General features: G+C 40.2%; 1 protein-coding gene across 2 annotated transcripts in view; it reads right to left on the reverse strand.

Annotated features, from left to right (window-relative positions):
• The window catches only part of PPM1D (protein phosphatase, Mg2+/Mn2+ dependent 1D), a 61,173-nt gene that overhangs the window by 28,060 nt on the left and 15,717 nt on the right, over positions 1-17,396 (reverse strand). Inside the window, exons 2-3 of one of the 2 annotated variants that reach the window (XM_027516760.1) lie at positions 13,640-13,868; positions 4,912-5,036 (exon numbers count right to left, since the gene is read on the reverse strand). In XM_027516760.1, the coding sequence (XP_027372561.1) occupies positions 4,912-5,036; positions 13,640-13,868 (354 nt within the window). The remainder of the gene's footprint in view (positions 1-4,911; positions 5,037-13,639; positions 13,869-17,396) is intronic. The other variant, XM_027516761.1, reaches the window with a different exon arrangement.

The following is a 17,396-nucleotide window of genomic DNA, read 5'->3' on the forward strand; positions in this document are numbered from 1 at the left end:
TCAGCCTCCACCTCGCACCCTTGCTGTTGTTCAGCTGCCCAGTCATGTCCGACTCTTTGTGACCCGATGCACTGCAGAAAGCCAGGCTGCTTTGTCCCTCACCATCTCCCGAAGTTTGCCCAATTTCGTGTCCATTGCATCGGTGATGCCATCCAGCAATCTCATCCTCTGACACCCCCTTTTCCTTAGTCCTCAATCTTTCCCAGCATCAGGGACTTTTCCAGTGAGTCGGCTATTCACATCAGATAACCAAAATACTGGAGCTTCAGCTTTAGCATCAGTCCCCCCAACGAATATTCAGGATTAATTTCCTTGAATTTATTTGATCCTAAATACCCAGGATCAAATCAGTTGACTGATTTGATCTCCTTACTGTCCAAGGGACTTTCAGGAGTCCTCGAGCACCACAGTTTGAAGGCATCAACTCTTTGGCATTCTTCCTTCTTTAAGGTCCAGCTCTCACAACCATATGTGACCACTGGGAAGACCACAGTGTTGACCATATGAACCTTTCTCTGCAAAGTGATGTCTCTGCTTTTCAACACACTGTCTAGCTTTGTCATAGCTTTCCTGCCAAGAAGCAATCATCTGATTTCACGGCTGCAGTCACCATCCGCAGTGATCTTAGAGCCCAAGAAAGAGTGGGGAGTGCCACGATCTTAGTTTTTTTAATATTTAATTTTAAGCCAGCTTTTTCACTCCCCTCCTTCACCCTCAAGAGGCTCTTTAGTTCCTCTTCACTTTCTGCCATTTCCCCACCCTTACACCATCCCAATAAAAACCAACAGAGTATGTAATGGAGAAACTTGACTTAGTAGCAGTTCATAAGAGAAATATCTAGAGATCTGAGCTTAATAAGCCAACTAATGTGAAAAGATTACTAAAAGCTAATGGCAGTCATAATTCTAAAACTCCATTACTACAAGTACAATGCTCAGGGAGCAGGAACTACGTATTTCCACTGTACTTCAAACTGATCAGACCACATCTTACAGTGTTCTCAATTCTGGAATCACGTTTATTGAGGGAAACATCCAGAGGGATAGGACAAGACTAATGGAAGGTCTGAAATTAGCCTAGAGAAACACGCTAGCCAATTCTGAATAGGTAAATGACTGTCATTATGCAAAAAGAAAAGGTAAAGACACTGCCCTGTCTGAAAGCTTCGTGGAGACAGATTTTAACTCATGGACTGTCTAATAATGCAACAGTTTGTCCTTAAAAACATAAAGATTACGGAAGATATTCGTGTGTGCTGAACTACTTACCTGAATTACTGCAGCACTGTACCTGAACAGAGCAGGAATGTTAGAAACAGGAACACCAGTTGGTTTTTCTGCTCTTTTTGCTGCTCCTTCACCTGCTCCTTGTCCTCCTCTCTGTAGTCACGTAAGGTTTCAAGGCTTACGTGAAAAGCAAGGCACACACACTTCACATACACCAGATAAACTAGCATCTGCTTTTCTAAACTGAAGTTCACCTTAGTTTTGAACCTGCAGTAAGACCTTACCCTCAGTCCACGTTGAGTTCCCCATGAAACCCCTCTCTATTCTTCAGTAATATTAATTCCTTGCCTCCCGTGCCCTCGGGAGCTCACTAATGCTACAAATGGCAACAGTCAACTTGAAATCTGCCATCTACCTGGAGAGTAAAGAGAAGCTGACTATCACTTTCCCCCGTTTTTTCCTTGCTAACAATTGGAGGGTCAATTATATCACATATATACTATGAGTGAATGGCCTGGGTAACTAAGACAAAAATCTATAAATAGGTGAAGTGCTTAGAAACTGCTACAAGCCCCCTAAATGGCACCCTGGCCTCCAATGTTATTACCCTATAATTTTAGCCATTATGATCCTTTAAAAACAAACTCGATCATGTCACTGCCCTACTTTAGTAAACAACAATAATAACAACAACTAACATTTACAGAGCATTTACTATGTGCCAGGCACTATTTTAAGTACTTTGCATGTGTTAAGTTACCCAATACCCACAACAGTATGAAGCAGGCCCCACTTCACAGCTGAAAAAACTGTCACAATATATTAAGTAATTTTCCCAAGTCTGTACAGTAAACGACAACACTGGGATTAGAAACCTAGGAACTGTGGCTCCACAGTCTACCTCTTAACCAGTGGGGTTTATTTCCTCTCCTACTCTTCAATCCCTTCCCAAAATCATTTAAAATAAAATTCCTTATCATGCTCTAAAAAGCCTTGCAGAATTTAGTCCTTGCCTACCACCCATAATGTCTTCATCACACTTCCTTCCTTAGTCTGTACCACCCTTCTCAATCAGGCAAGCATCCTCATCTCCACCATCATTTTAAATCCCTACCTTCTCTCTCTCACTAAAGACAAGGAGTCCTTTCCTTCCAGCGTTAGGGTTCTTTGCAAACAAATGACAATTTCCAGTTCAGGTTAACTTAGGGTACTTCCAAACAATTAGGCAGGAAAACCCAATCACGTCAATGAGCACTGCCAAAGGAGGTCAATTATCACCTGGACGTATTCATACCAACCAGGTTTCTTGGTTTTTAATTTTGATCCTTACTGGATTCACAATTCAAAATCATGGAACAGGGACTCTAACTGATCCAGCTGGGGTCATATGCCTGACCATTTATATTTTACTAAAGGACCCTGAACAGGAATGTCTAAACTAAGACCGCACAGAGTAGGGAAGATAGAGTTTCCCAAAAGGGAGTCAGGACATTATTTAGTAGGAAAAAAGAATATGTGCTGAACAACCCCCACCACCATTCCTCCCAAATCAAATGTCCACCAATTGCCTAATGGCCTCTGCAAGTGTTATGCCTTTGCTTTGACTTAGCCCCTTTTCCTCCTTCAGGTCTTATTCAAACACCACTTTTTAAAAGAATCTTCCTTAATCATCCTCTTCTCCTGGCCACCACCTATCCCTCCCACCAACTACTGGCATATCATATTGCTTAATTCCTTTTTGATGCTTTTGAAAAGAATTTTCTCATTTGTTTGCTCATTATCAATTCTCCCCATTAGATTATAGGGTCCATGAAGGTTGGGACTACATGTATTTGATCAAATACCAAAGATGAACAAGCAACAGTAGCATGATCTTTTAAAAAATGCAAATGAGATAATATTACTCTTTAGCTTAATATCCTTCAATGTTTCCCAGTAACCTTAGTCTAGAACAAAAATATCTGATGTTTACATTTGCCTCAATTAACTCCCAACTTTTGATAATTCCTAGAACATGCCAAGCTCTTTCCCAATTCAGGATCCATGCTTAGGATATTCTTCAACAGGCTCTTCACAAAATCTGATTCTTAGCCATTACATCTCAGCTAAAATAACACTTCCTAAAAGAAGCACTTCCATCACACTACCTAAGATAGATTTTCCCTTCTAAATTATTCTTTATCACAGGACCCCTGTGATTTCTGTCTTTCATATTTCCTAATCTGTAATTACTTCATGTACAAATCAGTTCAGTTCAGTTCAGTCGCTCAGTCACGTCCAACTCTTTGCAACCCCATGGACTGCGGCACGCTAGGCTTCCCTGTCCATCACCAAATCCCAGAGTTTATTCAAACTTATACCCGTCAAGCTGGTGATGCCATCCAACCATCTCATCCTCTGTCGTTCCCTTCTCCTTCTGCCTTCAGTCTTTCCCAGCATCAGTGTCTTTTCCAATGAGCCAGTTCTTCGCGTTAGGTAGCCAAAGTATTGCATTTGCAGCTTCAGCATCAGTCCTTCCAATGAATATTCAGGCCTGATTTCCTTTAGGGTTGCCTGGTTTGAGCTCCTTGCAGTCCAAGGGACTCTCAAGAGTCTTCTCCAACACCACAGTTCAAGAGCATCAATTCTTTGGCATTCAGCTTTCTTTACAGTCCAACTCTCACATCCATACATGAGTACTGGAAAAACCATAGCTTTGACTAGACAGACCTTTGTTGGCAAAGTAATGTCTCTGCTTTTTAATATGCTGTCCAGGTTGGTCATAGCTTTTCTTCCATGGAGCAAGCGTGTTTTAATTTTATGGCATTATTATTAACTTTATATTTTAATTTTTCATCTGCAGTGATTTTGGAGCCCAAAAAAATAAGTCTCTCACTGTTTACAGTACAGTGTACAAGCTTACCTTTTACAATGTACAAGCTACCTTTTACAATGTACACACTTACCTTTTACAATGTACATGCTTACCTTTAAAAAAAACTGAAATATAATTGACCTGCAATATTATACTAGGTTCAGAACAGATTTACTTCTTTATCACCCATCTCTCCAACTATTTATTCTTGCTCCCTGAGGGCAGAGTGTATCTGTATCATCACTCCAAACCCTAATACAGTACCCGGAACCAAGTTAGTGCTCAAGTGTCTTTAGAGGAAGAAGGAGAGAAGGAAAAAAATGGTGTTTTCTAAGAGAAATTCTCTTTAGAAGAAAACTTAACTAGTACATCCAAAGTAAGATATTTCTATAGTTACAATCCTCTAGCCTTCCTTCCAAAACAAGATGGAACAGAAAATAAGTGTTAATTTTGTCACAATTTACTCTGCTAGCTAATGGAAAAGAAAAAAGAGCTTTGAAGGCTCTGAAGAGAAATTTGAGGGGCTAAAGTAGGAAAGGACATTTAGAAATAGTTTTAAGGCTAACATCAAACCTAGGCATACATTTACTTCTTTAGAAAGAAATGGAAACTATCAGAACATTGAACACAACTCAGGATCAAAGAGCAAATGGCACTGAAATCCATACTTTAACCTTCCTCTCAATTAGGTTTTCAATCATTTACTACAGTATCTATTTACACACTCAGAATGTGCCAAATGAGGGTTTAATTCTCAGTCTTGTCTTTTATTTTACCACCATATGCTGCAGAACATCCGAGATGGTTTCACCAAACCGAAGTCCTACTTACCAAGTGCTCTGGCTACTGCCAGAAAGGGAATCTGGTCAATGACTGTGCTCCTCCTCACAGGTCCATTGTGAGTGAGCCGAGGCCGTTTCCAAACCACACGGTTCACCCCAGACTTGTTCATCACACTGAAAGACAAGAGGTTCACAGAAATACACTAAGTGATCACACTATATCAACTCAAGTAGTTTCACATGTTAAATAACTATTACAATCAGATTGTATTATCATCTGCTTTAGACACAAAGATGCATAAATCAAAGTTCCTGTTCATAAGGCAAAGACAAAATAGGGTAGATTAAGATGAGAATTTGGAGATTATTTAGGGAGCACAGAGAAATAGAAATGAGTAGATAGCATGTATATAAAAGCAAGATAATTTGATAACTTAGAAAACTGAGGGGAGGAAGAAGTGGTTATAAAAGAAGAGGGAAAAATACATAAAAGAAGTCGAAAAGGTTGTATAGTTTTTGAAGGATTTAAGGGTATTGAAAACAGAACTTTCGCTTTAGTATTTTTGATCTGAGGAATTAATAAGAAATGCTTCACTAGAAATACCTATGTATTTAGATATTTCTGTATTTAGAAATGTGAGATTAGACCCTGGAAACAGATCAGCTGTAGAGAGAGCGATCTGGGAGTTTGAGAACAAGAAAACCCTCCTAGAAATTTGGTGTAGGAGCAAGAGAAATCTGTAATTAATACACAGAGTAGTTAGTACACTCCAGGGTGCCCAACATATTGAAATATGGTCAAATATTTCAGCAAAAAAGTAATACTAAAAACACAGTAGAAATGGTCTCTCAACCTATGCCCGAATGACCGAAATGGGAAACTGGCCCTTAAATCAATTTAACCATAATCTGCCTGGAATTAAAAAAATAAATAAAAGAAAAAAAATGTTTCCCTGGAAGGTTTAAAAAAGTTGAGGGGAAGAGGGGAAAGAGCATTTCCAAGAAACAAATATTAGCCTGTCTGATAACAGGTTTACCTGACAGATAGATACATGCCCAAGACCGGATTCCTGACTCTCAACGATAGATGACATTAAGGTCATCAAATTAAGTCTTCACACTCAGGTCCCACGTGTACACTGAAACCCTCTGATTATAGTCTGAAATTTCATTTAGTGTACGGCAGGTCAGCTGACAATCATCTGTGGTCTTCTCATCAGTTACTCTTCTCCTTATTAATGAGCACTATGCCATCCTGATGTATACCTGAGTCTCAATAGTTTACTATGTTGACTGTGAGTAGCATGACTCTGTCCCCCTAAACGTGATGAACTCAGAAACTAAACAGAATATGGGACAGACAATGGTGACCATCTCCACAGGAATGTCGCTAAGAAATGCTGTGGACATTAGCAGCAGCCAGCCAGTTCCCCTCCATCTATGGCTTTTCTACTACTGCTCTAACTTCAAAGGAATGAAGATACTAGAGAAGAGATAACAAATGGAATAAAAGCTCTAAGAGAAACAAAGGCATGCTCTGCTGCTGCTGCTAAGTCGCTTCAGTCGTGTCCGACTCTGTGCGACCCCATAGGTGGCAGCCCACCAGGCTCCCCCGTCCCTGGGATCCTGCAGGCAAGAACACTGGAATGGGTTGCCATTTCCTTCTCCAATGCATGAAAAGTGAAAAGTGAAGGTGAAGTCGCTCAGTCGTGTCCGACTCTTAGCAACCCCATGGACTGCAGCCTACCAGGCTCCTCCATCCATGGGATTTTGCAGGCAAGAGTACTGGAGTGGGGTGCCATTGCCTTCTCCGAACAAAAGCATAAATATATACAAATGAGAAAAAAATCTCCCTGAGTCCAGAAAAACATGAATATAGCAGAAGGAGAACAACTGCAACCATCTTTCGAAAGTATAAAACAAACCTCATGAGACAAGGGCAGGCCAGGCGCCTTGAGCAGCGCTGTCCCAACAGACTTGCAGCAGTGCTGGAAACATTCACTCCGCACATTTGAACGTGTAGCAGCCACCAGCCATGCCCAGCTACTGAGCTCTGTCAATGTGGCTAGGGCAAATGAGAAACTGAATTTTTAATTTAACTTTAATTTATTTATATTTAAGTTCAAACAGCCACATGGGGCTACAATAACCAGACAGAACAGGAGGGGAATGAAACAAGTAAAGAACATGGTAGAAAATTTGGCCAATGTTAACATAGAAGATAAATATCAAGAGAGTTGCTCATTTACTCTCCCTTTTGAGAATTACTTTGTAGTACTGAAAGAAACACTGTTCCAGGTCATATAAGAGTCAGCAAAGGCGGTTATCTTTTTTTTGAGGTTGGAACTGCTTTTATTGGGGCGAGCGCGGCAGGCCCGCCGTGGTCAGCTGAGTGTTCCAGGTGAGTGTTCCGCAGCAAAACTGGGCGCCTCCATGTGCCACCTCCCCTGGCGAGGGCAACAGGCGACGCTCAGTTCGAGGGCGGAGGCGGGGGCGGAGCCGCCAGGGCCCCGGGCGAGGGAGCAGGAGCTGGCGGCACCGGCTGGACCGCCCAGGCAGCGTGGCAGCATCCCGGGCAGGGCTGAGGCTCCCTGGGAGAGGCAGGCAGGCAGCACCGGGGGAGGGGTGTCCCACAGGCCTCGGGGGGCAGAAGCCTACGGGAGCCCCGCCGTACCTGGCTGGCACGCCTGAGCGCTGGGTAATGGCGAGCCTTTCACCAGAAGGGTCTATCTCCCGCCCCAGGTCTGCGTCCTTGGGGCCTGCCTGGGGTGCGAACAGGGACACAGTGGGCACTTACTAGGGAGCTGAGGCTGGAGGGCTGAAGCCAGAGGCCTGGGGTCTGGGGGCCTGGCCTGGGCCAGCTGGGTCTGCTTGAGGACCTCGGCCTCCCGTGGGGAAGGGGCTTCCTGAGCAGCCCAGGAGACTAGGGACTCGCTGCCGCCCCCACAAAGCAAGCAGGTTGGTCCTAAAGACACAGAAGCGCTGATCCCTATGGCCCTGCTGCTAGGGGCTCCATCCCCTGCCCAGGCAGGTCGGGCTGGGGCTGAGGGAACCTCGCCCAGAGGGAAGCCCCTAGGGAGATGGAGGGCCGAGTTGGGGGGTGGTTACTTTTTATTTTATGCTTTCTTCAAAGCTGACCCTCAAAAAGCAAACAGTAAAGACTACATCTACCATTCACGGACTTCCCCTGGCAGTCCAGTGGTTCAGACTCTGCTTTTCCAATGCAGGGAGGCTGGGTTCTATCCCTGGTCAGGATCTAAGATCCCCCAGGCTGTGTGGTGTGACCAAAAAAAAAAAGAGACAAAAAGTGTTTGTTGCTGTCCAAATCTTTGCTAATATCCAACCAAAATACCATTCACAAGAAACTATGAAACACAAGAGTTCCGGGAAAAGAGACACCAGCATTCTGCCTTCCTCACACCTTATGCCCTGTAGCTCTTTCCTAAACCTGCTCCCTAAAAAGTAAGGCTTGCATGTGTGCCATGCTCAGTCACTTCAGTCGTGTCCAACTCTGCAACCCTATGGACTGCAGCCCGCCAGGCTCCTCTGACCATGGGATTCTCCAGGCAAGAATACTGGAGTAGGTTGCCATGCCCTCCCTCCAGGGGATCTTCCAGACCCAGGGATCAAACCTGTGGCTCCTGCATTGTAGGCACGTTCTTTACCACTGAGCCACCAGGGAAGCCCCAAAGTCAGGCTTAACATTAAGTAATTACAGTAGCTACCCACATTGCTTTCAATATAACACTCCTGGGAGCTCTCTTGACACGTAATATTCAAAGTTGTTATGGTCTCTGAGCATAAACACCAACAGAGGAACAAATGACAAAAAAAGAGCACTGGCTAAAAGTTTTACACCCAGTAGCAAAAACCCAAAGCAATGCTGTAAAAGATGCTGTTTCTCTTGCACTTCCTGCCATTGTCCTGTGTGATTAAAAGGCATACAAAAGGATCAGCCTGACACGCAGGGGCTGACAGAGAAGCAACAGAAGGCTGGGAAAACAGAGCACTGGCCAGTTGCCTAGGGTGAGGACAGAAGGAAAGGAGGAAATAACTTATAACAAAATAGCTCAATTTGTGCAAAAAGACACCTGCTCTCAAATGGCAAAGAGTTCGTCCAGCTGTCCAGATGGTATTTTAAGTAACAGCACAAAAACCATAAACTCAAAAAATAAAGTTAAATACAAATACATATTAAAAATTCATAGAGAAAAATAAAGAATGGTAAAGAAAAAGATTTTTTACAAGACTAATGAAAGGAATCAGGCCTACCAATATTAAAAATTATAATTAAAGCCTCGATTTTAAAAAAAGTATGGTACTGGTATTTAAGGATACCCAGAAAAGGCCCAAATTTGGGTGGGCCACAAAGTTTGTTCAGGTTCTGCCATATCATCGTATGGGAAAACCTGAAGGAACTTTTTTTGGCCAGCCCAATAAATATGATTGCAAAGCTCACTTTACGTAACTACCAGCAGTGGTCTCAGATACACACTGACCTTCACTTCACACTTACAGGACCTAATAAACCATAGCACGAAACCAGGTTCACTTGACTTTGCGGGATACAGGACAGGAAACACAGTCTGCAGAACTGCAGCTCCAGTAGTGCCACCTTCAGCAATGATCCTTACAGAAATCCAGGAGCCAACTTCCAGCCACCACAAGTGAGCTTCGTAGGCCACAGGAATCTGTGTCTCAAGAGCCCCTGACTTCCCGATCCCCACACAAGTCCAGCTGCATGCACACAGGGCAGCCAAGGTCCCTGCTTTCCAAGGGAAATCTGTGGTCCATAGCAATCTTTCCTATCCACCTGCAGTTCCATTCAAGGATCCTTCTACAACGAGCAATGTTGCCTTGTAATAGAGTCAACATTCCACACTTATCTTAACCAGGGAAAGACTGCTAGAAGAGGATAAACTCCAGGTCATCTTCCCACTAATAGAAGGGTTTTATGCCTGGTAAGCCTTCAAATCAGCAAGGAATGGCTGTGGAATTGTTCAAGTGGCTACTGATAGCCAGTTAGAAAAAAATATTAACTTGAATCCCTACTACACAACTTTAAAGTTCCAGAGCTATAAGATTAAAATGTAAATGACAAAACCATACAAATACTAGAAAAGTGGCTCTTGAAACATGGTTCAGGGACCCCCCTGGAAGTCCCCCAGACAATTTCAGGGGATCTGCAAGGTCAAAAAATTATTTTCCTAATAATACTAAGACCATGTGCATACAGTGGAGTTTTTAAACAGCTACAGAACTTGATATATTGTATGATAAAAGATGTCAATATTTGGATGATCTGCATAACCCAGCTAACCAATGTTTTACAAGTGACCAATACTTAGGTTTCAAAATCATGCACAGGGGCTATATACTTTATGATTCCAACTATGTGGCACTCTGGAAAAGGTAAAACTAAGGAGATAATAAAAAGACCAGTGGCTGCCAGGAATAGAAAGAGGGGAAGGGGAAAGGAGGCAGAGCACAGAGGATTCCCAGGACAGTGAAACTGTTCTGTATGAAACTGTAACGGTAGACACCTGTCATTACACATCTGTCAAACCCTAGAATGTACAACACCAAAAGCAACCCAAATGTAATCTATTGACTTTGAGTGATAACGATGTGTTAATGTAGGGTCATCAATCATAACAAATGACCCACTCTGGGGAAGAGAGCTGACAGTGGAAGAGACTATTCACATAGAGGAGGCAGGGACTTCTGTACTTTCTGCTCAATTTTGCTATGAATCTAAAACTGCTCAAAAAATAAAAGTCTATTAAAAAGATCATGCACGGATAAAGATATTATTTAACCAATGGCTCTTAACTGATACACCAATGGCTCTCAATGAAAGAATATGAAAAAGTTACTGGTAAGATTTCAAACATCACATTATCAATCTTTAAGAAATTCCCTCTTGGTGAATTTTAGAACAGTATCAAAGAAAAATGCCCACAAAATATGAAAAAGCTTTGAAAACAGTCTCTCTTTTCCACCTATATATCTTTTCCACCTATATAAAGTAAAATATGATTTTACTTTAGATACTGCAACCAGAATACCTTATCACAACAATTTGAATGCAGAAGCTAATATAAGAATCTAGTTGTCACCTACTAAGCCAGACAAGAAAGAGACTTACAAAATTGTAAAACGGTGCCAATCCTCTCAAATGTTTGTTTTGGGGAAACAGCTATTTTTTCATAGAAAAAAGTTCTTTCTGTTAACACATAATGAGCTTAATATTGTTATTTTTCAATAAATTAACAAATATTTGAAACATCTTCATTTTAATTCCTAATATGGTTGTCAATACATCTGACCCATAAACAAAAAAATTCTTTGAGGGCCTCAATTTTTAAGAATGTAAAGTGTTCCTAAGACCAAAGTATTCATAACTGTTGTATAAGAAGAAAATATAGAAGACTTTATAACAATCTCAGAGTGAAGGAATTATATATATGGCACAAAAACCAAAAGTCATAATGGTAGACACTGATAAATTTAACTACATTAAAATAAACTTCCACATGGAAAAAAAATTCCAGGAGCAGAATCAAAAGACAAACTGTGAAAACAACATCTGAAATTCATCACATACATAAGTCTAATTTCTCTAATGTATATGGCTCCTATACATTAATACAAAAAGAAGGCTGACTACTCTCCCCCATAAATAAACAAAGATGATACACAAAAACACACAGAAAATGAAGTCTATACGGCTTTTCAACAAATAAAAAATAATTCAACTTTTCTCAAGATAAATTCAAATGAAAGCATCACCAAGATGACTTTTTTTTTTACCTACAACTGGTGATGATCAACAAGTTCTATAATTATGTTGTCAGGGTCATTCACATATATTGCTGATAGAAGTATAAACTGGTACAATCTCCATGGAGACAAATAGTTACCAATGTAATTTTATATCCTGCTTATTGTGACCAACAAGCATTCTCCTATATTATTAAAAATTCCTGGCAGGGGAAAGGGGGAACTGGTCAAAGGTACAAATTTCCAGTTATAAGATAAGTAAGTACTATGGATGTAATGTACCACATGATGAGTGTAGTGAACACTGCTATACAATACACAGGAAAGTTGTTACGACAATAAATCCTAAGGGTTCTCATCACAAGACTTTTTTCCCTTTATTTTTTCTCTCTTTTTAAAAATTGTATCTATATGAGAAGATGGAGATTAGTTGAACCTACTGTGGTAATATTTCACAATATAATTAAACCAAACTATCATGTAGTACGTCTTAAATCTACACAATAACGTCAATTATCTCTCAGCACAACAGGCAAAAAAATGGTATTTTTTTTTAAATTCCTCATATGTATTGGAGGTCATTATACTAGTCTCCCTCTACTTTTTTGTCTGTTTGTTCTGGCCATGCCACGCAATTTGCAGGATCTTAGTTCCCTGAGGAGGGACTGAACCTAGGCCCTCAGCAGTGAAAGTGCAGAGTCTTAACTACTGAACCACCAGGGAATTCCCTGACCTTTACTTTAATGTTTGAAAATTTTCATAATACCATGATTTTTAAAAATTTTGTTCACATCATATCCACTGTTATGAATATAATTAAATGTAATTAACCATTTTCCAGATTTTGGGCCTTCAAGTTATTTTCAGCTGAATTAACAGTCAATAAACACTGCTGCAATCAATAACTCTATTTAGACATTTTGGTCCACATTTCATATTCCTTCTTTTTTTTTTCATATTCCTTCTTTAGAGGAGATTCCTGAAATTACTCAGCCTATATAAATTTAAAGTTAGTGGTATGTTGTATTTTGTATAGGTCATACCAATATATAATCCTAGCAACAGGATACCCATTACAATTAAAATATTGCTAACTCAATAACAAAAAATAGAACTTCACTTCAATGTTAAATATTTTTCAAATGTTCCTACTGTTTTTAATTTTTTCTGTCTTTCAAACTTCTCCTTTATGCCATCTGAATCTGGCAGGGTTTTACTGCTTCTCTTACTGATCTTTTGAACTCTTGGTAATTTAAGGATGTTAATTCTTTCCTTCAGCTTATTATTTCTCTGAAAAAAAAAATTATTTAATAAAAACAAGAAAGGAGAAAAAAGTAACAATATTATGGTTAGACTTGAGTTAAATGATTACTTAGAAAACATTGGATTCTGTTAACTTGCCTCAGATCCTTGATTTTTTAAAAATTAGTATTGGAATGATTTTAAAATTTTCTTATGTTATTCCTTCCTCTGCTTTTAGAATAACCTTGCATTTTAGTTTATATCATAAAAATACTATGCTTAAGTCAAATTCACTTCATAGTTTACAAACTGTCTCAAAACACACTGAGAACATAACACAGAGGTTTGCCGCGTACGAAACTTACAAATCAAAGAGGAAAACTGAAGGCTAATTCTAACAAAATTCTATTCCCCAAAATAGATTCAAATTGTTCTATTCTGAAACTCTGAGGGCTGCTTTGTCCAGATTCTGAAGGGCATGCTGATTAGTGTTTATACAAAAGGCTTTAAATAAATCCCTGTATGTTTTGTTACTTGAGTGCCATTAAGATATTATTTCCTTTTGGAGCCATTTATCAGAAATAAATCAGTCAATTCAAAATAATAAAATAATTATAAATATACATGGATACTTCACCAGGCAAGCTAAAAATCTGTAACTTCATTGAAAGGGAGAAGTAGGTCCACCTGGTAAGTAAAGCAGAAAAGGACTAAATAGAACCGAGAGAGGAAAGACAGAGGACAATCATTACCTCCCACCAAGTCCTTCAATTCGTTCTCTTTCCTTGGGAAGTTCTGGCTTATGGTCCTGTGTCACCTCCACAGCTCGGATAAAATCATCCTTGGGGTCATCCTGAATTCCAAGAACCACCCCTGAGTCGCCCACGTGAGCAACATACATCTTCAAGCCTCGGATGATGACCACGCTGGCAGTTGTCCCTGACGTGCTGGGAAGACCTGTCATAGTCTTTGGCCATTCTGCTGTAATAGAAAAGAAAAAATTTTACTTTCAGGTGTATACATAACTACTGTGGCAGAATAAAAACTGCAACTTACGTTGAGTTAGCATATTAAAATCTGAATTAGCACACAAAAATATTTAAGAAACATATTTTGAAAGCTATTAAAGAAGGACTTATGTTAATCCCTTCATTCTTACATTAATAAATTAATTTTATAGATAATGCAATTATATTGTGACCATCAAGGCAATCTTAGGAGAAAAATGTTACGTCATAGGTTTAGTAATTCCACATAAGTCTTAGTCTTAACTACATTTAGTAGCAAGGATATGTTAAAAGTTTGATACTGGCAGCAGCTTATCATCTGTTTATATTAATTTTTCTCCAAAAAGATTTTCAGAAAAAGCCACTTGATTTGTTTTTAAAGTAACTCTGCTGAATATTCATAACCTAATAAATAACATTTACCAAGCACCTACTGGATACCACTTCCTAAGCGCTTTACCTGTGCTAAGAGCTTTACCTGTATTATCTCATAACACTAACAATAAGCTAAGATCAGTTCCATTATTTTAATTTTGCAGATGAAGAAACCAAAACTTTGGTTAAGAAAGTTGCTCAAAATAACTCAAATATTTTAAGCAGCAAAGATCCCATGTATCTAATTCCAAAACCTATACTGATTATACTTACTATCATTTAAAACTTCTGAAATATTCTATGAAATGAAGTGCAGTCATTCAGTCATGCCTGACTCTTTGCAACCCCATGGACTGCAGCCCACCACTCATCTGTCCATGGGATTTTCCAAGCAAGGATACTGGAGTGGGTTGCCATTTCCTTCTCCAGGGGATCATCCCAACCCAGGGATTGAACCCAGGTCTCCTGCACTACAGGCTAGATTTTTTACCGACTGAGCTACAAGAATAAAATATTCTATAACATTGAACAAATTACAGTTCAAGATAGCAAACAAAGTCTGAACACTGACATATTCTCCCCACAAAATCCTATTGAAAGGACAGATTACAAATAATAAAAAGTCCTGAAACACAGTCATGAAACACAGAAAAGGGTCATAAGAAATCTGAGGAATTCCTGAAATTTTAAACACATGGAACTGTATTGAGGGGAAAAAAATCAGAATGCAAAATTTTTAATTCAACATGAGGAAAAAGCAGTCAGTAAAGAAGGCAGTACATCAGTATTCCTTGTTAACAGAGTTCCAGGAAAGTTGAAAGAGGCAGTGACAAAGGCTGAAGTAAGGAATGGATGCTGGAAGCTTGGCAGATTCATTTAAAACTGTGGGAGTTTTAAACTGAGTGCCTAAACTCCCCACATGGTAAAAGGTGAAACATTTAAGTGCTTAAGATGCCAGTACTAACTACAGTGCGTGCATGCCAGTCGCTTCAGCCATGTCCAACTCTTTCTGACCCTATGGACTGTAGCCTGCCATACTCCTCTGTCCAGGGATTCTCCAGGCAAGAATGTTGGAGTAAGCTGATGTGCCCTCCTCCAGGGGATTTTCCCAATCCAGGCGTCGAACCTCCATCTCTTATGTCTCCTGCATTGGCAGGTGGATTCTTTACCAATAGCACCACCTGGGAGCCCTCAGTACTAACTATAATACTTCTCTTCTTTTTAATTAATTTATTTTAATTGGAGGATAAATACAATATTGTGATGGTTCTGCCATGCATCAACATGAATCAACCACAGGTATACATGTGTCCTCCCCATCCTGACCTCCCCTCCCACCTCTCTCCCCACCCTACCCTATCCTCCTAGCTTGTCCCAGAGCACTGACTTTGGGTGCCCTGCTTCATGCATCAAACTTGCACTGGTCATCTATTTTACATGTGGTAATGTGCATGTTTCAGAGCTATTCTCTCAAATTATCCCACCCTCGCCTTCTCCCACTGAGTCTAAAAGTCTGTTCTTTGTGTCTGTGTCTCCTTTGCTGCCCTGCATGTAGGATCATGGGTACCATCTTTCTAAATTCCATATATATGCATTAATATACAGTATTTGCCTTTTTCTGACTTAATTCACTCTGTGTAACAGGCTCCAGGTTCATCCATCTCATTAGAACTGACTCAAATGTGTTCCTTTTTACAGCTGAGTAATATTCCATTGTGTATATGTACCACAACTTCCTTATCCATTCATCTGGCAACGGACATCTAGGTTGCTTCCATGTCCCAGCTATTGTAAATAGTGCTGCCATGAATACTGGGGTACGTGTGTCTCTTTCAATTCTGCTCTCTTTTAAGGAAAGTGGTGCGTCTGCCGATGGGAACAACAGGATCTCAAAGGGGATGTGGGAGAAGAGATAAATTCCGCCCCCGCCAAGTGGATGAGGTGCCACTCAACTTTTATAGCCATGAGCCTCCTCTAATATAACTAGACTGACTAGTTCTTTTCTTTTCCAAAATTATATATGCCGAAAAGCCATCTCTTGAACCCTACAGTGCATCTCCCCGGCCCATCACATGATACAGGAATCCATCCTCCAGAGTGACCTGTCACTCACAACAGAGGACTTCTTGCAGCACAGGAAACAACTGCTGAGGGAAACCAGAACCGCTGCCAATACTGACGAAGCTAGAAATTCATGCGCATATGCCACGTACACACGTAAAACCATCTGCAGCAGTACCAGACACACAGTGAGTAGTCAATAAACATTGGTTTGCGGGCTTCTCTGGTGGCTCTGTAGTTAAGAATCTGTCTGCTAATGCAAGAACATGGGTTCAATTCCTGGTCCAGGAAGACCCCACAGGCCACAGAGCAACTAAGCCACAGAACCTGTGCTCTGAAGACTCAAAGCCACAGCTACTGAAGCCCGAGAGCCTGTGTTCAGCCACAAGAGAAGCCACTGCAATGAGCAGCCCTCACTCACCACCTAGAGAAAAAGTGCACAGCTACAAAGACCCAGCAGAGCCAAAAATAAAATAAATAAATAAATTTTAAAAACACTAGTTGTTGTTATTACCATTATGTATTTAAGAAAACAGCAAACAGCCTGAGAGACACCAAGTGGAGTTGCAAAAAAAAAAAAAAAAAGCCCCAAAGAAAACAGTTGTGGCTAGATTACTGGCATTGATAAAGTTCAATAAGGTCAATGGATATAAATACTTATATAAAATATCAATTCTATTTCTGTAAAATAGAAAAAATTACAAAATGTAACTTTAAAAACAAGATCCCATCCACAGTAACAGCAAAAGGTATGAAATATCTGGGAACAATGCTAACAAATCTCTAATAAGACATTCATGGAAAAGTAGAAAACCCGTGAACAAATAAAACAGTCAGCACAGATCCATGCATATTTAGACACTTGATATATGAACAGTGGAGAAAAGACAGACATGCAATAAATGGAACTGGGACAAAATTTAAAAAATAGTAACTCTAAGTTCCTGATGCCAAACACAAAAAATCAATTCAGATACATTAAAGACCTAACATGAGGGACTTCTCTGGTGGCGCAGTGGCACCAGGTTCATCCAGGTGGAACAATGCGGGGGACACGAGTTCAATT

This window comes from Bos indicus x Bos taurus, chromosome 19, assembly GCF_003369695.1.
Source record: "Bos indicus x Bos taurus breed Angus x Brahman F1 hybrid chromosome 19, Bos_hybrid_MaternalHap_v2.0, whole genome shotgun sequence".
NCBI lineage: Eukaryota > Metazoa > Chordata > Mammalia > Artiodactyla > Bovidae > Bos > Bos indicus x Bos taurus.